Source organism: Crocodylus porosus, unplaced genomic scaffold (genome assembly GCF_001723895.1).
Source record: "Crocodylus porosus isolate Cpor-Errol unplaced genomic scaffold, CroPor_comp1, whole genome shotgun sequence".
NCBI classification, from domain to species: Eukaryota; Metazoa; Chordata; order Crocodylia; family Crocodylidae; genus Crocodylus; species Crocodylus porosus.
In genome coordinates this window covers 86555018-86576090 of record NW_017728918.1, presented here as the reverse complement: position 1 = coordinate 86576090, position 21073 = coordinate 86555018, and the positions used below count along the sequence as shown (strand labels likewise).

The 21073-nt window shown below is 39.2% G+C and overlaps 1 protein-coding gene across 1 annotated transcript in view; it reads left to right on the top strand.

Moving 5' to 3' along the window:
* The window catches only part of SEC63 (SEC63 homolog, protein translocation regulator), a 97078-nt gene that overhangs the window by 44083 nt on the left and 31922 nt on the right, over positions 1 to 21073 (top strand). Inside the window, exons 5-11 of the mRNA XM_019537860.1 lie at positions 4319 to 4380; positions 8172 to 8230; positions 10670 to 10720; positions 13503 to 13611; positions 17139 to 17233; positions 18445 to 18577; positions 20544 to 20636. Coding sequence (XP_019393405.1) covers positions 4319 to 4380; positions 8172 to 8230; positions 10670 to 10720; positions 13503 to 13611; positions 17139 to 17233; positions 18445 to 18577; positions 20544 to 20636 — 602 coding nt within the window. The remainder of the gene's footprint in view (positions 1 to 4318; positions 4381 to 8171; positions 8231 to 10669; positions 10721 to 13502; positions 13612 to 17138; positions 17234 to 18444; positions 18578 to 20543; positions 20637 to 21073) is intronic.

Sequence of the window (21073 nt, the reverse complement as noted above, 5' to 3'; positions counted from 1 at the left end):
CAATGTGGAAATGCTTCCATATGCTAGAAGTTGGTCTCACCATTTTGCTGAAAGAGAAAAAAGAAAAATGTAATTTAGTGGCTAGCTTGTGCATATAAACACTAAGCTACAGCATGTACAAATTTAGTAATGGATGGAGGAGAGGCCTCCTCAGAATTAGCTGTGAACAACTTCCCTGCCCTGCAGGCCTCACCTCACTGCTAAGGTTGGGTGATTTGTCACAAAACAGAAGATTGGTAGGAATCCAATTATGAATGACATAAGTTATAAAAATATACTAATTCAGCTAAAATATAGTTTCAATTAAGAAGTATACTTTCTTTCAGCTCCTTTGTGCTGCTCATGTACTTCTGCTCTGTCACAGGGCCAGGAGAAGGCAGGTTCCTTCCAACTCCAAAACCTTTAGATTTGTGCTGTCTCCTCTCCTGAGGCTTTTGAGGAAGCAGGGCAATACGTTCCTTGTTTCTAATCTCTACAGGAACAAATGGATGCTGCTGCCGGTGTCCACTCTCAGTCTTTTGAGGCCTAGTCAGGAGGACAGGAGCAGATCCACCAACCTCTAGATCAAAAGTCAACAACAGAGGAAGTCCACAAGCAAAGAAGGCACTGAATCCTTTTTCCTTTTCTTGTGAAAATGGCAGTGCCCCCGGGGGCAGAAATGCATCTTGTTCTTGCATTTGAGAGTTGTACTGCACTGCTTGTCCTCAGCGTATAGGAGTTGTAATGATCTGATACTATGGATGGTCTTACATAAAAGTCTTCCTCTTACATAGTTATTAGAAAACATCTTGGGGAGTAAAGGGAAGCAATATATGAACACCTTGTCTTAAATACTTTATTCATCATTTGAAAAGAAAATATTTCATAAGAAGTTTTAATTTTTCCAAAAATGTTCAATTTTTCCAATTTTTCGGGGAAAAAACAGAAAAAGTCCTCCAAAAAAATTGGAAAAAAACCTTTTTTTCAAAATTTCTCTGTTTTTTCCCCCAGGCCTTTGCATCTCTAGTGGTGACTCTGGAGGCAGACACGATGACCTATACCATACAGGTTTCCCTTGTTTTATACGGGTTCTGTATGAGCAAATTTACTCTTACACAACTATCCTTTTTATATAAAAAAATTTGTTATATGCAAGGTAAATTCACTCTTATGCAATTGGTGTGGTGGAAGCCTGCAGTTAGATGCTTTGTGCGGTGCATTGTGGGAGTGATGTACACCAAAATATAGTTTCCCGTGTAGATCCGTCCCTTGCTCATTGTCCACAACATGTTTCTGTAGTTGCCATTCCCATTATGATAGTGCCCTGTGTTTGTATGTACTGTCTGCTGTTGGTGACTACCAAAGTTGTCTTGTAAAAGTGGTAGAAATGGGTCAGTACAGTCAAGGACTTCAAATGTGTCCCTATTTTTTACAATATAAAGTGGGTTCCCTTTATGCAAATTCAAGTTATGCGCTGTTTTCCAGGAATGCATGTACAGCATAATTAAAATAAGCGCATAAATCTTAAGACTGATGTTTGTGTAAGAACATTCAAAGTTTTAATGAGACATATGAATTAATTTCTTGTTTAAGAAGCATGAATTTTAGACTTAAGTGAAACAAACTACTGCATTATATTTTAAAATGCTTCTTTATGGCTTTCTTCATGTTGGACCTAACACAGCCAGTATTTTTGATTATAGCAAGTGAACAAACTTCTATTGGTGGGTTATGAGATGGTAAAATAAATCTTCTCATAAGCCACCTTATAATGTGGTAGCCAGATAAACCTGCCACCACATTAACGTTTACGTTTTTGAGTTGGAATCTCCAGGTTAAGATTTCCCTAGTTCTTCATTAAAGAAGCTGTATTTGCACTCAAGAGACCTGCTCTGCACAGGCTCCTTTGGCAGCGTCACTTCCTTTTTTTAGGTCTGTAAAATGAGGATAATCCTTTTTGTCCTTACTTAAATCGAGGCAGGGATAGTTATGTTTAGTATTGGGTTGTTAGGCCTCCTGGTGCTGCTATTGATTTTATTGCACTAGTTACATTCAGCTGACCATGCTGCTTGATTTTTACCGTAGAGGGAAATATATTTTTCTAATTAGAGCGGTGATTCTTAATCTTTTCAGTGTCAGGGCATCCTTCCATCACTTCTTTGAATGCAGTAGTATCCCTGGTTAAGAACCACTCTTGGTATTTCTCAGCTGGGTTTGGCTGCCTCCAGGTGGAAGTGCCCCCTGCACTGCTGCTACAGCCCTTCCTTGGCTAGCTGTGCATGTACACACTCTTTTTGACCTTAGGGTTTTGGTCAGCCTAAAGCAGGGCAGGTGCTGCCTTCTGCTGTGCAGCGCTTCCCGATCCAACCCCCTTTACACTCTTCCTGCAAACAGAGGCATGCGAGTGGAACTGGCTCATGCACCTTCTGTTCCTGGGAAGGGTGTAGGGGATCAGGGCAGGTTACACAGCAACAGCCAGCTCTTGCATGCTTTAGGCTGATCGGGAGGAGCACGTGGGCAGTTAGCTGGCGGCTGCTGTTGCAGCAGCAGTGCCTGTGTTGCAGCCCTTTGAAGGGATCTCACAACACCCTTGGTTGCCACAGAACTCCAGTTGGGAACCACTGAGTTAGAGCAAAAACCTGAAGTTTCATTTTGTTTTTCTGCAATGTCGAATGAACTATTTTAGTTCAGATAAGCTTCTTGTGGAGAAAAGAAACTAACGTAACAACTACATGGCTGAAAATGTGAAAACAGGTGAAAGTTGCTTTATTTTACAGCAGGGATGGCCAATTGGCAGCCCATGGGCTGCTTGAGGCCCATGATCAGTTAACATATGGCACATGAGCCCCAATGGCCACCTGGCCTGCTGCCACATGGCACGAAAACAACTGGGGGCTCTGTGCACTGCCTGTGCAGTTTGTGTGGTGGGGGCCATGTGCTGCTGGTGATGGGGCTGGGATTCACATGGTGCTGGGGGCAGGGTTTGTTTTGCTAATGCAGTCCATGCAGTGGAGAAGAATTTGGGGGGGCCATACCGAAGTTGGACATCCTGCTTTATAGGCTGATTATAACTTGTTGTATGGGAGCCATAACTTTGAAAATCCTGACATGTATTTCTGTGAACAGTTTTTTTTATGTGCTGATTTGCACGCAGTATGACTTTCAAATGGCGGGATTTTATTATCATGTTTATTATATTTCTTTTGAAATAGGATGGCCTCTGATGGAGGATGCACCCAAATTTTCTGATGCTTAATTCTGACCTCAGAGATGTCTTTGGTGCCTACAAGAGCTTTTTACTTTTTCATTTTGATTAAAGATAGAGACCAGTTTTAGAAGAAACATGTCTGTATAAAACTATCTTGTATTACAAGGAGTATAGTATATTGCAAGATTTGATTGCAGTAGGTCATGTTCTTTGTACGTGACTTTCACCCATGTACAAATTGGTATTTTTAAACCAGATTTCTTTAGGTTAAAGGTTCATTCATTTGTTCATTCTTTTTTCTGAAGCCATTTTTGAGTTAATACAAATATTTCAGTCAAACTACTCTTTAACAATGGATCTATTCTTCCTGTAATTCTTCCAAACTACAGTACCCAGGCAAAACACCTATGTTTGGACCTGTTTAGAATACATTATTTACATTACATTTCATTATCTTTTTTTGTGACAGTCTATGGTTTGGGCAACAGCAGTGTCTTAATTTTTATTTTTTTTTTTATTTTAAAAAAATGTACAACTCTAGGTCAGGGATCAGCAACATTTTTGGATAGAGTGCCAAAAACACCTGTGATCTTGACTTGTAAGATGTTGGCAAGTTAGGAGCAGATGGTGGGGGAGCAATAAGGGGGCCCGATCCTTGTTGTGGCAGCGCAGCCTTGAGGCATGTCCACCCTGACACACGTGTGCCAAGCAAAATGCCTTTGAATACCACACTCTGGCACCCATGCTGGGTGGGGGTTGCCTACCCCTGCTCTAGGTGTATTCAGAAGAATATGCATGGCCCCAAAGATGAAAAGTCCAGCATGGCAGCATGCACCATAACAGTTCATTCCACCCAATTATCCTACACACTGCCACTTTAAATTTCTCCCCCTTTAAGGCCCTCTAAGGTACTTTCACACTTATGAGATCGAATGCCCTTGAATTTTGGGCAAATCTGTGCAAGCAGGTTGATTTTTAGAGCAGTTAGAAGTATTAATCTCTCTCTTGCTTTTTTATAATATGTAGACCATCAAACCACCATCCCCAAAATCTTTTTAACAGGGCTTGATGCTACATTTTTAATGTAGAGATACTTTCAACTAACTTGCTATTTATTTTCGTTAAAATTAGTTTAACTGACGAAGAATCTCGAAAAAATTGGGAAGAATTTGGCAATCCAGATGGGCCACAAGGTAAAAAATTTAAGTGATAATCTCTCTTTTACACTTCTCTCCTACTAATGTTGAGCCACAGCAGCTGGTTTGAGTTGTGCTCATTTCTCAATGGATATAGAATAACTGTATTCATTTGGCTGAAGGAACATGTCAAGTTAGTTTTCAGCTTGTCAAATTTTACAAATAAGGCTTCTAGGAGAATTGGGGAACCAGGAAAGGTTTGCCTGATTGATTTAAAAACAATTTAGAACTTAGTTTTAGAGAAAATTGCAGAGGTGTTACTACTTGCCTACTACAGTAACTTATCAGAGAAAGCTGCCAATATTTTATGATATAGAGGAGCAAAAAATGTGATGGTAACCTATTTTCAAGTTTCTTTGTATGTATATCACATACATTAATAAAATGAAGTTATGCTGAAGTGAGACTCCAGGCTATAATGCACTACATTTTCTGAAGGTTTTAAATACATGAGAGCAGGTTTTCAATTAAGTGGGACTGTTTATTCCATTATTGATGCCTATAAACTATTACACTCTATGCTGCCAGCACTTTGTTGTCAGACATTCAGTAGAATTCTAACAGCCAGGATCAGTCCTCTGCAGTACTTAAGATACTGTAACTTTATGTTCAGGTACTACTTCAGTGGAAGTAGTTAAACGGTATCTTATTCCTTTTCTTGAGTAGTAGTTACAGTGAAGGCTTACATAAAATGCACAAAGCAATATTTAAACTGGTTATATTTGCGTATTGTTATAGTCTTAAAAATATTAATATATTGCTATAATCTAAGAAAAATAGAGAAACCTCCCACAAATTTGAGTCTAATAGTTGAAATATAAAAATAGTGTGTGATTTTTATTAATAAAATACTTCACAAACTGTACCTGTCCTTGCAAGAACTGTATGCATTGTTGGATATAAGTGAACAGCTTCAATTAAACTATATACAGAAAAAAAAAGTTATTCTACAAAACCAAACTTTTTTTTTATGAGATCTGGACTGATTCAATTATGTATACCTTTTTAGCCTCGATCGCTAATTCTGTTGTCACTAACGTTGTTTTCTTGGCTTTAGTAATAATGAGACACTAGCATATTTGTATCCTTACCACCCGCCTTCCTGAATGCGTGATATGTTCTTTGTTTTGAGAAGCCAATATCAGTTTTAGTGTTCTACCATACATTACCTACCTGGCTGCTAAGCCTAGTGAAAGTAGTCTTCAAGTCCACCAAGTGAAAGGCACCAAAACTCCTGCAGAGAACACCAGGGCACTGCTGCCAAAGATTGAACCCTCCTTTAAGCAAGTTAGCGGCATAAAATTGCATAATAATGGTGCAAAAATATTTTGAGTAGAGTATCTCCAACAATTTTATATTGTGAACCATAACTTAATAGACAGTTTGCAGTTTCCCAGATCACCTCCCAGATCATAAACCTGTGGGTGCTATGACAGTTGTTTAGATAGATTAATCTTGGGAAGGTATTTAAGTGTGTATGTACCTGCCAAACAGTAGGCCCTTGGCAGACATTACATTTATGGCATGGCTAATATGTTAATTGGACCATAAATTGCTACATGTCACACGTTCAAGCAGTTATGGTGTGATGAAATGACAAAGCAGCCACAAAAACTGGTTTGTATCTCACTTTAATATGAGCATGTGGCATGAGCATGTCGGAGCACAAATTTAAGATTAGGGAGTGGCTCTTCAATCCAGGGTTCCTGGTGCTTTTGGGCAGCCCAGCTGTATGCATACTCTTTGAACATGCTGGGCATGTAGGGAGCCTGAAATTGGGAAGCTAACATTTGACCTTGGGCTCCCAGTGCTGCTGCGACATTTAAAGCCCTGCTGTGCAGAGTGATGCTAGGCTGCATGATGCACCTTTCGGGGGTCAGCTATGTCCCAGACCCTGGGGCAGCCCCGAGGTGGTGCTCCTTGTCCCTTTGAAAAGCACACTGTGCAGCCCACTATCAGGGAACTGGTTCTGTGATGACAAGCTCCGCTAGCACACAGCTTGCCAGTGCGTCCCTTCTCCATTTCCCCACCCCCCAATTAGATTCTGTATGTGGAAAAATTATAAATTTGTTATAATTTTCCAGGTGTAGAATCTAATTATTGGAGTGTTGTCTTGAATTCAGATTTGCCATCATGCAGGGAACACGGGCCCTGTGCTTTGAAAAACACACTGTACAGCCCAGTATCAGGTACTTGGTTCCCTAATGACAAGCTACACTAGCCCACAGCATACCTGGGATTGTGGGCGTGGGTTCCCTGCATGATGGTAAGCTGAATTCAAGACAACGCTAATAATTACATTCTACACCTGGAAAATTATAACAAATTTATAACTTTTTCACATATAAAATCTAATGGTGGGGGCATGCTGGCAAGCTGAATTCAACCCTCCATGTGGGAACCAGTTCATAGATTCGTAGATTGTAAGGGACTAGAAGGGACCTTGCAAGATCATCAGGTCCAGCCCCCCTGCACTAGGCAAGAAAGACAACCTGGGGTCAGGTGATCCCAGTGAGGTGACTGTCCAATATCTTCTTGTTCCAGGGTGGATGATTGCATCACCTCTGGAGGGAGCTTATTCCACAATCTGGACACCCTAATTGTGAAGAAGTTTTTCCTAGTGTTAAGACTGAAATGGTCTTCTGGGAGTTTGTGGCCATTACTCTTGGTTTTCCCCAAGGGTGCCCTGTTGAACAGTTTTTTACTGAGTCCTTGATATATTCTCCTGATATAGCGATAAACTGCTACCAAGTCCCCTTTCAGCCTTTTCTTTTTAGGCTGAAGAGACCCAAGTCCCTCAGGCTTTCCTTGTATGGCTTGCCTTTCAAGTCTTTCTGATTATATGGGTGCCTCTTCTTGGACTATCTCAACTTTTCCATGTCCTTGTTGAAGTGCAGTGCCCAGAACTGGATGCAGTACTCCAGCTGTGGTCTCACCAATGCTGAGTGAAGTAGAGGAATCGCTTCCTTGGTTTTGCTTGAGATGCATAGATTGATGCATGCCAGAGTATTGTTTGCCCTGCTGGCTACAGCATCACACTGCTGGCTCATGTTCATATTGTGGTCTATTATTACCCCAGGTCCCTTTCAGTTGTGGTGCTAGTCAGTTTGGTGCCACCGAACCTGTAAGGATGTTGGGGATTGTTTGTTACCAGATAGAGAGAGCACTTTATACTTCTCAATGTTGAACTTCATCTGGTTCTGATCCACCAGTTCCCTGTTGCTGGGCTGCTCAGCAAGCGTTTAAAAAGTCTAGGTGCAAGAGGAGCCCTGGATCAGGGACCAAACCCTCAAAATAGGGCTGTCATCACACTAGTAGCCGTGCAATGCGATCTGATTCTGGATCCCCAAAATCACATGCGTTTCAACGCAATATCTGGCTTGACAGGATATATAATTTGTTGGGATCTGAGATCAAATTCCATGATTAAATTAACAGCTGCTAGGACCCTAGAAGCAACAATAAATGGAACTGTTGGAATATGACCAACCGGACTGCAGCAAACCTGTCATTTGATGCATCACAGTTTGAGGCCCAGTGTTATAATGCATATTTGTATTGTGCAAGTTACAAGTAGTTTGGAAACATCAAATGAAAATTCTTAATTTATTGACTCTCTGGATACATGAGCAGACTTGTTCTTAATCTTTCTTTATAATTGGCTAAATTTGTTAGAATTTCCATGCTGAATACCAGTGCAGATGCAGGGTACTACTAAAAACTGTTGACTTTAAAAGAATCCTTTGCCATTATATAATTAACTTTTTTACCTTTGATTTCTTTTCCAGCTACAAGCTTTGGTATTGCATTGCCAGCCTGGATTGTCGATCAGAAGAATTCTATTTTGGTAAGTAACTTGGCTTAATGTTCTGACACACTAAGGTGTTGATCCTTCAAGAATGTAAATGCATATGCTACTTATGCCTGTGAGTTCCATATTTATTCAAATGCATGATGACCCTGAATATAGGGCACCTCTCCCATTAGACTCTATCTGTAGAAATATTATAAATTTGTTGTAATTTTCCAGGTGTAGAATCTAGTTATTGCAGTGTTGTCTTGAATTCTTCCCCTTCCCACTGCTACTGCAGGGAAAGTAATGACTGGGACGGGAGGTTGTGTGTGTCAGGTGACCCCCCCCTTGCCCCCTACCCCTCCAAACTTCTTCCCCCTGCAGCTTTCTGTGTGCTTTCCTACCCCCCCACTCCCTTTACTGTCAGACCCTGCTCTGGGTCTATTCACTCCCCAAACACAATGTGAAAGTGAGCTGCAAGTGACAGTAAGGGGGGTGCAAAAGGGACAGAGGGGCAGAAACTGTAGAGAATAACAGGAAACTGCTGTGGCCATAACCTTGAATGCTGACAATTTTAACAGAGGTATTCCATAAACACACTTTTGAACACCAGTTTTGAACCTGTGTATACATAATACAAACTGTTCATGATATTAGTCAAGAACCAAAAGTTGTTACCCAGATTACAGGTAACCTTGTGAGCTGACTTCTGATAAAGAGACAGAAACAGGTCTACACCCCAGCCTTTTATTTCCTTGCACTTTAAAACATAAAAACAACCATGTATCCCAAAGTCATTCTGGCTACTTGTGACAGCAAAACATAGATTCTCACCTGTACTGGCTGGGGAGACTTGAGAGGTGAGAGGATGGTGGCATGCAGATTAACAGCAAGTCTTCTTGAATTTGTTGAGTTCTCCAAATTCCCTTTTAGCCTACACCCAATATTTTTACATGGTTGGTTCTAATATTCTTATAAATGATCTCTGATTGGTTTTATTTAAATTTCTTTGTTTCATTGAAACTGTTGGAATTAATCCCTACTCACAACTAGAACCATGTGTTTTTATAAAAAGTTTTGGAACACTTCAAAAATTTATATGCAGATGAGGCACAGGGGTGCCTGGTCCATTTCTACCCCATAGCGGGCAGGGCCACACTGATCACGTGTGATAGGCTGAGAGATGGGGTGACAGAGCCTCTCAGCTACATAGAAGTTTGGTGATGTTTGCCAGACATTTAAGGCTTGTGAAGAAACAGAAGTAATTGGAAATGGGAAAGAAAGCTATGGGAGTGAAGAGGAAATTAAAAGGTATTTGATGTAATGGTTTACCATCACTTGAAGAGTTGGTTCTGAGGGGCTGAGCATAATGGGCACTATAAGTTAATCAGATTGGCTATGTTGACCTGGTCTTGTAGGTTCCCATCAGGATTTTTTTTTGGCACCAAGGGAGGGTGTCGGAGCTTGTTCTGGCAACTTCTCTGAATGCTGGCCTGATATTGCAGTACCTCCAGGCACAGGGCCTTTTCCCTCCTGGTTGAGCAACTGCATGTTTTTACACTCGCACTCGCTTCCCATCAGTGTTTTCCCAATATGGAAATATGGGCCATGTGCTTTATGGGCATGCTCAGGATGTGCCGCATTAGATCAACTTCATTGTTGTTTTCCATGTCTGAGCTCTTGCTGCCTCTACCGGCGGCTTAGTAATAGCCAGTGAAAAACCTCATCTTGTATTCAGGTAAAAATAGTAATTGTGTTGGATTTTGCTGCTGAATCTCTTAGATTTGATATTTCTTTCTTTTTCTGTGGGACAAGTCTCAGAATCTAAACTGATCAAAGCTTAAATATAATCTTTTTGGGAGTAGCGTATTGATATGTTTAGAGAGATTTTGTTGCAGAACTGGCACTGATAAGCCTATGAGCCTTTTCATACCTGTTCTGAGAAATGTACATTTGTTGCTGTGTACAAATATTTTAAGTATAAGCACAGAATCAAATCTGCAAGTCTCTTCTACCTGTAGGCCTTCTTTATAGTTTTAAAAATCAAGTTGTAGCATTTCCATTTCCTTATAACATACGGGATGTGATTTGGCACCCACAGTTTAAATATCGCTTCTGGTGTATAGTATTTCAGTAGTATTGTTGGTCATACCTGCTTTCTTTCAAGTAGAAAAAGTGTGCTTTTCCTTGAAACCACTACTTAGCAGGCAGCATTTGGATAACTTAAAGCAATCCACTTGAAACGAGATACTAAAGACAGTGGTTATGCTTAACAGTTACCATGTTTAATTGAGATCCTATCTATAATGGGTTATATTGCAGATTAAATGATCGGTCCTCAAAACACATAAGAATCGACACAGCCACTCTACTGTTAAGGTTGCATTAATTTGCTTTACGTGTACTGCTTGTTGATCTTATTTTAAATATAGCTAATAATAGGGGTTGACTGAAATTTCTATTCCCTGATGCATCACAATTTCTTCTGTTTAGGTTTTGCTTGTGTATGGATTGGCATTTATGGTTATTCTTCCAGTTGTTGTGGTAAGTATTAAGTAAATAAGTGGATAAAAGTTCTGTTTTTTGAAGGTAAGAATGAGGACCTCAAATCTTGCTCCTAAAATAGTGTAGTAATCATTTATCTACTACATAAGTGCACTTGCAGAAGAGTGCTTAGGGAAAAGATGTTGTGCCAAGTTATTTATAATTCTATAAACAACAAGCTGTGAACTAAACCAGAAATTGTCCATCCTTCTGTCATGCCTTATAGAAGTACCCAGTGTTAGTAATCTCAAACATGCAGAAGTCATGGCCTTAAAGTTAGAACACATAAAGATAATCTCATCTTAAAAATGAGGAAGTGTTTAAGGAGCGAAGCTGTGCAGCAGAATAAGAAATCTATTTCCTGGTAATTTTTCATTCTGTTAGTAGCTTTTTTTCCTCATTCAACCTGCTTTTGTAGTCTGGTGATTTACCATACTGCAATTCATAACACACCAAAATAGTTTCTTTTCTCTCAAAGGAGATTTAAACATATAATTGTTTTAGGGTCAGTTTAATATTACTTTCAAGTCATTGCTTTAATGCTAATAATGGGTTGCTAGAGTGTTTCTACAGCTTTGGAAGGACTCTTCTGGTGGCCTGAGCTGAAGAGTGGGGCTTAGTCCTGGAGATTCCAGCAACAACATTGGAGCACCTCCAAATTCCCCATGTGAGAAGCATTTCCATTTGTTTGACTGAGAAGAGAAGCTGCTAACAGAAAATTATGAAAGAAATTTCTCATTTTTGGTTCTCTGGTCTTAGGCAGATTATGTTGTATATTATTTTCAACCTGAGTTTTGGTGTTCTTGAAATCTTTATTAGTTAGAAATATTTTTTATACCTTTTTAACGGACTAAAAAACCACAAGGGATTATACTGAATATTTTGCATTGTATTAAGATTCATGTTTAAAAATATATAGCAGAACTGTTGTTATGAGTATTGGTCATCTCAAACTTTACAGAGAAGTGTTTTGCACTGTTTTTTGTAAACCCCAACAAACTAGCCAGGATGGATCCCGTGGCTAGGTGTGCTTTTTAAATGAAACTAGAAGCCTCTTTCTACCCTTTCCTATCCCCCTACGTCTCCCCCCCCCCCCCCCACTAAAAAAGAAAGAAAAGAAAAGGTATACTCTAAATGTTGTTATCCCCTCTTCCATAAATACTCCCTATTAAGCCCTTTTGTGCCTTCTGCACACACAGATTCATGTAGAGTTTCAGACTTCGGGTACTATTGCAAGTATTGCTATACTGAGTACTCATAACAGCTCAACTGCACTCCTGCTCATAGCTCCTGATTCAGACTTGGGCTGGTATTCATGCTTTTGCTGAACTCCTTTGTCCAGTAGGACTGCACCTGATTGTCAGGATATTCAAGCCAGGGCACAATGGAGAAAAAAAAGGAGTGAGCATATATGGTGCAATAAATGCATGCTTTTTTACTTGATTTGTGACTTATGCAAGGGTAATCTTGAATGAAGGAACCCCACTAAGGTACTGGTATCCCGTTGTACTACGTACTGCCACAAAACACTCACAATCTGAATATAAAGCAAGACAACTGTTGGATGTGGGCCACTGGAAGGATAAAGAAACAATTTGGTGATAGGAAGATGGGACTTAGAAAGGGAGGAAACTTGGGTGAACGGGTGGAGAGAAGAAAAAAGAACAGAGGGAAAAGTGGGAGAAGGAAAAGTATAGGAGCATAGGCAGTAGAAAGAATGGCTGGGGGCACATTTTTCTCTTCCCCAGTTGTCATTTTTCAGTAGCAGTAGTAGTAGTCTGTTGTTGTTATTATTTTGAACTTCTGTATATTAAACAATTCGTATCTTATGTAGAAGACTGAAAGTATTGTAAAAGCTTGCTGCAGCTTAAAGCGTTGGTTTTCAAACTGTGTTCCATGGAACCTGGGGAACCTCTGATGCGTCATCAGAGGTTCCACAAAGAGACTGGAGGTACTGGTGGAGTGGGCCAGAAGATGCTGCACCACCATTGTCAGCGGTAGGGGCTTCTTGGTAGAAGTAGTGATATGAAAGGTTCTGTAACCATAAGAAGTTAGAAAACCACTGGCTTAAAGGTTCAGTGAACCTTTATGAATCTTTGCAAATGTATCTGATTGTTAAGCGTAATGTTTTTTGACAGTTTCTTGCAAATATTATAAAATATAGCCTGATCTACTAAGAGACCTAAGTGGTTCCTGATCAGCTTGTAAAAAGCTTCTGCAAAATATAGCCATAGTTCATTCTCTCGCTCTCTCTCATTCCTTAGATTAGGAGGAGACAACACTGTAAATTTCTGAGATCCACAGAACTCAACTCCATATGAAAGTATTAGAGAGAAATAATTTTTAAAATTTTCTATTTTAACTATTGGTGCCTTACTTACTTTTCAGTTCCTAAGGAATAAATATAAAGTAGTTATTGGCAAGTCTTACCTTCTAGTTGATATGTGCTATCATAATCTTGCAATTTTTCAGTTATAACTGCTTTGGAAGGATGTTGGTCACTTACTAGAGGAGCTTTATTTTTAAAATGTGCCCATGCAAACATGTTAGTCATAGAGTTGGTAAAGCCTGATTTTTGCAAAATCCAAATTCAACTGTCATTTTAACACAGTCAGAACACATTTTGATTCAATAGACTGAAATATTTTGTATTAGATGCAAATACTGGAGGTTTGTTATGAATAAATTCTCAACTGAAAAGCAGTTTAACATTGTATATTTTAGTAGCTAGTGGTCAAAGATTGTTCATCATTGACATTTTATCTTTATTTAAATGTCTTAGGGTTCTTGGTGGTACCGATCAATACGCTACAGTGGAGACCAGATTCTCATTCGGACAACTCAAATCTATACTTATTTTGTCTATAAAACACGAAATATGGATATGAAACGTAAGTAAAATGGAATCTAACAAAAACTAAAGTGAAGTGATGTCAGGCTTTCTTCCACTTCTTAATATTTTTAGGTTAAATATCGAAATTTGCATATTTAACTTCCTGTGGATTGCATATCTTTTTGAGAAGACAGTTCTCGTCTTAAGATTTCAGTACTTTGCAAAGGTGTTTTAAATATTTTATCTCATTTTACACCTGGAGAAACGGGCATAGATGCTAACTTGCCTGTGGTCACACATTTAGTAGTGCTAATCAAGAATGTAATCTGTATAGTTTCTGGAGTTATAACCATTCAACGTGCTACCTCCTCTTAAGTTTACTGTTCAAAAAATACTAGCTTCTAGTGTTCTGGAGACTATAATAAAACATTTACTTATCAAAGAGTTAAATGTAGATTTGGAAGTAGTAGGCATGGCTGAAAGTCTGTTATGGCAAATATCTGCTCTTAAAGCATCAGGTATAAAATCTTACTCCATACCAATGTTCAGATTGCATTGGTGTTCATTCCGTGTTTATAGTATACCAGTTTTTGTTCACTCGCATTTTTAAAAAAGGAATGTTTTTTTCATAGGGAATGTTCACAGATCTATTACAATTTAGTCTTATTTCTGCTTCCAGCTCCCTTGGGGCAGACCCAGACCTGTTAGTCAAGGCATACTGGGAGTTGTTGTGTCCCTGAAGCCAATCCTAGGTTGGCTTTTACCAGACTTCCTGCTCAGAGCAACTAAATAATTAAAAATAACTAAATGGCATCCTTTTTATTTTTAATATTTGGATTCAGCTGTTCAGCCTTGGGACATGTAGCTAGTTTGCTGGAAACATCACTTCTGCTACTCATAGGTAGTTGCAGCAGCTTCTGCTATAACATTTGAGCATGCTTCTTTGGCGAAAGTATCTTGTTGGTTCTCTGAGAAATAGAGAAGGTGGTTGGACAGGTTGAGAAAAATGTCCTTAACAAGAATCTTATCAAGTCATGGTTGGTCAGTGCCACACCTGTAGAACTAAATTGGACCCAACTCATACCATAGCTTGGTCATATCGTACCACTTTTTTTTCCCTTTCTTGTAAATACCAAAGTACAGATGAAAGCAAGGAAGGGCAGCCCAGATACGGAGTTACAGCTCTTAGTTTGCTTTTGGTGTCAGTTTTCCTTCCTTCCTTTCACAAGGTGTAGTCTGTCATGGCCCTGCTTACTGTGGTAGTAGGAGGTAAAATGTCTGCTCAGTCTGAAGACTTCTTGTGGGTGTGTATAAAAGTGACTTCAGCAACATCTATAAACCTGATGGGGCCCACTTCTTAAGTACACCTCTTGTTTCAAGCAGGCACGGTTCTCCCTTCACTGATATCCTGTTATTTCAAGCCATTCTTTCCTCTGTTCTATAAAGAAATAGGGGAAACGTATAAAATCAGGATGCATTCAATAACCGGTTTCCCGAAGATTAGTTTAGTTTTTCTTTGCCCTATGAATCTGAAAAACTGGGAAGGGTAAGGACATCAGAAGGTCCTGAAAGATTCTGACCATAGGGCTGATGAGATGTCCATAGAGAAAATTTCTAAGGTTCTCTTTTCCCTGTAGCTAACACTGTGGAATGCTGAGATGAAAACATCATTTTGCATGCACATCATCTTGTAAATACACGTTACAATATAGTTTCTGAATACATTTGATGCATATTTTTTCTGATCCCTGTGATTTAGTGCACAATATAACTCTGTTTTTGATCTGAATTGTTGTTGTGTAGTAGAGCAGATATTTTCTATAGGATGCCTGCCTCATTTGTTGAAGAAGTTGGAAGCTGTGAGTGAGAGGGGATTGTAGGAAGAGAGAAAATAGCATCATAGTTAAGAAAATTGAAGGATAATCTAGAGCAGTTTTTCTTGACCTTTATAGACTTGAGGTACCCGTTGAAAAATACAAGTTCTTAGTTTTCACTTATTTTTTGACTACAGAAAAACAATAGAGCAATTCTTCTGTTGCACCTAACAGTGCTAACATTGCAGGGCACCCCACTGTACCGTGGAAAGGATATTAAGGCACCCCAGAGTGCTGCAGCACCCTGATTTGAGAATCACTGCTCTAGAGATTGGATTCTATATCTTCCACTGCCACAGAGACACCAGGCACATTGCTTGCAATAGACTGCAGGGTGGATACTACTTGTCCTTATGTTTTGACTGTCTAGGGTTTGATTTGTAGAAGGGCTAACCATTTGCAGTTGTAACTGAAATGAATGAGAAACAATTCATTCAAAACAATTAATTGGAGGGTGGGGCAAAATAATGTGCTTCAAGCAGTCATCTGTCAAATTCCACTCTCTTGGGCTGAATCTACCCCATGAATGAGCGATTAGAAGCATTTGAGCAGCGATATTCATGGGGCTGCCCTTGCACCCTATTCTGTACCTGACTCTGAGGACAGCTCCAGCCATTCCTTCCTCCTCATCTGTGAGAGGGAACCTGTGCTATGTGTGACTCTTTCAAGCTAGTTTTGTTAGTGTTGGAGTAATTTAGGAGTCTCAACTGGAGGAAACTTTGGGATAGAACATTTTCCTGATGTCAGTGACTAACAGGTCTGGTTTTGCCTTGAAGCTGCAAACCAGCCCAAGTGCTTATTGTAAAAGATATGTGGACTTTTAAGTCTTAAATAAATTTACATTTTTTTAGGTTAGTATAGACACATTGTCTTAGTTTTGTTGATGGAGTCCTTGCTTCCCCCTATGTATATGGAATTAGTTTGTAGAAGTACTCTTACTGAACTAAACAAAACCAAATTTATTTAATCATAAAAGTACCTAACAGTGTGGCGTATCTTAGAATTAAAAGAGTCTAGAGAGACTGTAAAAAAACAAACAAACCTACAAGTAATCATTTAATTCATGGTTTCCACCAGTTACCTTCCTGTATAGACAGTTGACTTCCAGGTTGAAGGATATCCGGTGTAACTTTGTATAAAGTTATGCTGTGGTGGTGGTAATTTTCAAAAAATGACTTTGTATAGAAAAAAAATCACAAGAAATTACATCCCCCTTATTTGCATGTTACCTCTTTGCTGTGTGGCTCCTGCAGCCACTCTAATTGCTGTGAGGGGAAATTTGTGTAAGTTTTTATAGAAGACCCTCTAGAGCCACATCATCGTCAGCTGCTTTCAGGAGGATGAGTCCAGCATCTCAAGTTGCCTTTAGGGCTGCAGCCACGGGACAGTCTGACTTCCTTTAAGAAAGCACAGACGGATTGGAGTGCTTGTGGGGTCCTTGAGCTGTTTCAAGTGCAGTTTTTTGTCAGGTCTTGGCACATGCTGTCTTAATGCAAAAAGTGATGTTGGGTGCACCTAATGCAACAGGAGGCACTTCCTATTGCTCTTGAGGGGTGAAAACAGCTAAATGTTTGGTTGAAGATACTGAAAAGTCACTCATTAGACTTGGTGGGATCCTGGTAACTTCTGAGAGATGGTACTTTAGCAAGCTGAAATTGTAAAACATTTTGTTTTACTTTGCTGTACTTTTTCCCCTTAACTATCCTTCCAGGGCTTGAGATGGTTTTGGCAGGGGCCTCTGAATTTGACCCACAATATAATAAAGATGCTACAAGCAGACCAACAGATAACATTCAGATACCACAGGTTAGTTCATTTCTAAAGACGTTTCATTTGTTTATGAGAAGCAGATGTATTAGGAGATGTATTTTTTGGGTTGGCCAGCTAGACTTCTCACAGGTCCTTTAAGGTTATGTTCAATAGTCTGTTGTAAGAAATATATCTCTTTTTGAGGGGAAAAATATTGTTGAAATAATATTAACAAAAATCAAAACAAGAAAATGAGCTGAAGCTATTACTGATAAACTGTCAAAGTAAATAAACTGAAAATTAAGAATGATCAAAACTATCAAACAAGTCAGTGTTTTAAGCAGTGTGCTTTAACACTAATAATGAATCAATCCTGTATATAGCTTAATAGTACAGGGAGATCTTGGTTAAAGACTGGTTTAGCTTGTCTGCCTTATGCCAGGACTATTAAGAGTGACCATTTCAGAGAAAAGAAAAAGAGTTTGGAAATTGGTCTTCCTCAGGTGATCTCTTCACCCAAAGGGTGAGGCTTCTCAGTCTTACCTCTTGAGTCTTAAAAAATATGATCTTTGGCTACTCAGTTTTGTACCATTCCTTCCAGGGAATTTGGACAAATCTGGTACAGGATCTAGTTTGGACTAAGCTTAGGTCAATAGGATTCATATGTGTTCATTCTTAATGAGCATCAGTTTAGAGAAGTGCTGAGTGAAGCGGGATTGTTTAAAATAACTTTGTTTTGCATATTGCATTAGGCTACAGGTCTGCAATGCTCTTCCTTCCCTTAGCATTGTTTTTTTTCTGGATGAAAGGTCACAAGATGAAATTCTGTCAGCAGTTTATGGAAACTTGACTTAACCCCTCCCCTGCCCCCTGTCCCCAGTGATAAAAGCAAGTGCTTTTGAATAAAGAAAAAACAGACATGCCAATATGTGTTCATCAACAAAAGTAAAAATCCAAGTTTATGGTTAGAGTAATCTCAGTTTCTTTAATAGTCTAAAAACAAATACTACTTTTGGAAACAAAACATGTACAGTAACCAGTGTTGGAACTGGACTCTTAACCAAACATCTGATATTCTGGAATCTTCATTTTGATTTGCAGGATATTACTTAACTGCTTATGAAAATGAAATCCACTTAATCCATTTTTTGTGTGTATGGGTTTTTTTTGTTTGTTTGTATATCCCTGCAAGTCATTCCACTCATGCTATAAGTTTATCTTCTGATACTAAAATAGCTATTTGGCTCTAATAATTCTATGTACTTCAGCTAATCAGAGAAATTGGTGGCATTAACTTAAAGAAGAATGAACCTCCACTTACCTGTCCATACAGCTTGAAGGCAAGAGTTCTCTTACTTGCTCATCTTGCCAGAATGAAAATTCCCGAGACCCTTGAAGAAGGTAATTATGATTCAGTCCTTATTGGGACTCAGGTTATCAAATGTATGTTCATATATTTACTTATTTTGGTCCAATAAAAGTATTATTTGAGGCCTTTTCGGACATTAATCCATGCACTATGCTATAACACTTTCAGAATGAGGCACCTTAAACTTGCGGCTATGATATAAGTTTCCAATTGTTTTAATTTTCTCCATCTGAGCATTGGATGCTTTTAACTTCTATTTATAGCTCTTATCACTGCAAGTGTTTGGGCTTTTTTTTTTCGATTGACATGAACATACCTTTTTGGGGGTTTTTTGGGGTTTTTTTTAAATCCTCAAAAGTAGCTCTATGCATTTGCTGCTGTGATGGAATACATTCAAGATAGTGGTGAAATGGCTCCCTCAGTATAGTAACTTTCTTTAATTTTATTTTTACTGGGACAGAGGAGAAAAGATCAGAATTCTGATTTGCTTGTTTGTTTGCTAGATTTATATTATACGTGACCTTCAAATATTAAAAAAAAAAAAGTTCTTTGCTATTTCGTGTTGTTTTTATGGATAGTGGAAACCTGAAATGTTTGTACTGCTTTGTTATTTTGCTATTTAGAAACATCAGAAAAGTTAAGCATGGAGTTCCTTAGGATCAACTGAGGGCTTTTGGGGTCTCAGCTGCCTGTGGAAATGTCATACTTTTATATGTGAAGCATCTGGGAATGTGTTAGATTTGAACAGAAAGCATCTTTTTGAACAAGTGTGATAAGCTTTGGAATTAGGTTTGTTAATGGAAAATGAATTGTTTTTAAAATATTCAGAAAGGGATTTTGAGTCCCTCTGTCACTCAGTTTTCAGTGTGTTGATCTCTATATGCAAGTAGAAGGATTTTTTATAAACCTTTCAGGCTTTCATATTAAGAATCAAATAAGCGTAAACGCTGCATTTTCCTTTAGGTGTAAGTCACCTCCTAAAAGAGATTATTTTAGAATAGTCTTTTGAGAATCAATTTGTTAAAATCTGATACTGTAAGGTATAGACATAAAATAATTGTAGTGGTATCAAAGGATACACATACAGGCCATTATGATGCAGCTGTTATGTCTGCATGAGTCTGTACCAATACAAGTATAGCAAAACCACTGTAACTTCACTGAGGGGCAAAAATGGGTGACTTATATTGCTACAGGATTATACAGGTAAAACAGACCATAACAGCTGCTTTATGCTCCTATGCTGCAACTCCCCCATCCCTTTTAAAGTAGCAGAAAGGTTTGTTTGCTGTACATAGGGAGTTGTGTTTTGAAGTCTACCAAAAGTTATCCATAACTACTTCTGATCTTTGGGAAGGCAGCAGGTGTTGAGAATCTTCAGTTTCTGGAAGAATCAGAATATATGCATCAGAAGTTTAAGTAGGGGAAGAGGGAGCGGGAGGGGAGGAGTCTTACTTGCCTGGGCTCTCTATACTTGAGTGGCTGTAGAAACTGAGGAATAGGCAGCAGCATGGGTTCCCCAGGGTCTGTTCCTGGTGCCCTATTCACCTCCATCCACAACACATAGTGGCAGGACTGTGCCCCCAGTGGCAAAGCCTGCTGGTGGAGGGAGGTGACATTCCCCTCCCCCCAAGGTACACTGCTGAGCATGGGTGCTGTGCCTGTGTGGTTTCTGTGGCCAGCAGTAGCACAGGGATACCCATGCCATGAGAGATGCTCTTGGAGGATGGGGGAGCCTTACTGGTGTCCTCTAAGTTAGTTCCCTGGCCTGGTGTCCTGCCTGCCTACCCCTTAGTTACATTACTGATATATATGCTAAAGAATAATATGAAGAAAAGAAAAAGAATGTGTATGTGTATGTTGTGTGTGGAGGGTATTATTGAGTATAGGTTAGACATTACTTAAAATATAACAAGGGTCAGAAATATTTCAGAAAATTAATTAAGCAGGGCATCTAATAGAAAGCAGTATAATTGCATCAAATCACTTCTTTTTCAGATCAGCAGTTTATCCTGAAAAAATGTCCTGCTTTACTTCAAGAAATGATTAATGTTATCTGTCAATTGATAATAATGGCTCGCAGCCGTGAAGGTAAGGCAGAAACTTTATATTTAAACTAATAAAATTTCACTCTTCATTGGATCACTGTTCCAAAAAAACTGTTGCCTGGAGAAAACCTTGAGCTGTGGTACTTAAAGAAATGTATATAAAATGTTTCTTGCACATTATAGTCTTATCACTATCATGAAAAAGTTCTCAGTTTCTTAAGAGTTAAACTGTTCCTGCAAGTAATTCCCAACCTGAGGTTATTGTTTCTTGCAATCAATTGTGATCTTGAAAGAGGGTCACTTGTAAGATGGTTGTCCCCGATGGGCCTTTGCAGATCCCTCCTAGTAATCTAGCACCCTGTTTTGGTGACCACCTTCTTCACCGAGCACTGGTGTTACTAGGTTTGGTTGTATACCTGCTTTGCCAACCCCGCTTCTCGCCTGCCACGACTTTGCTGTTATCCCAGTGGGGCGGGGCTA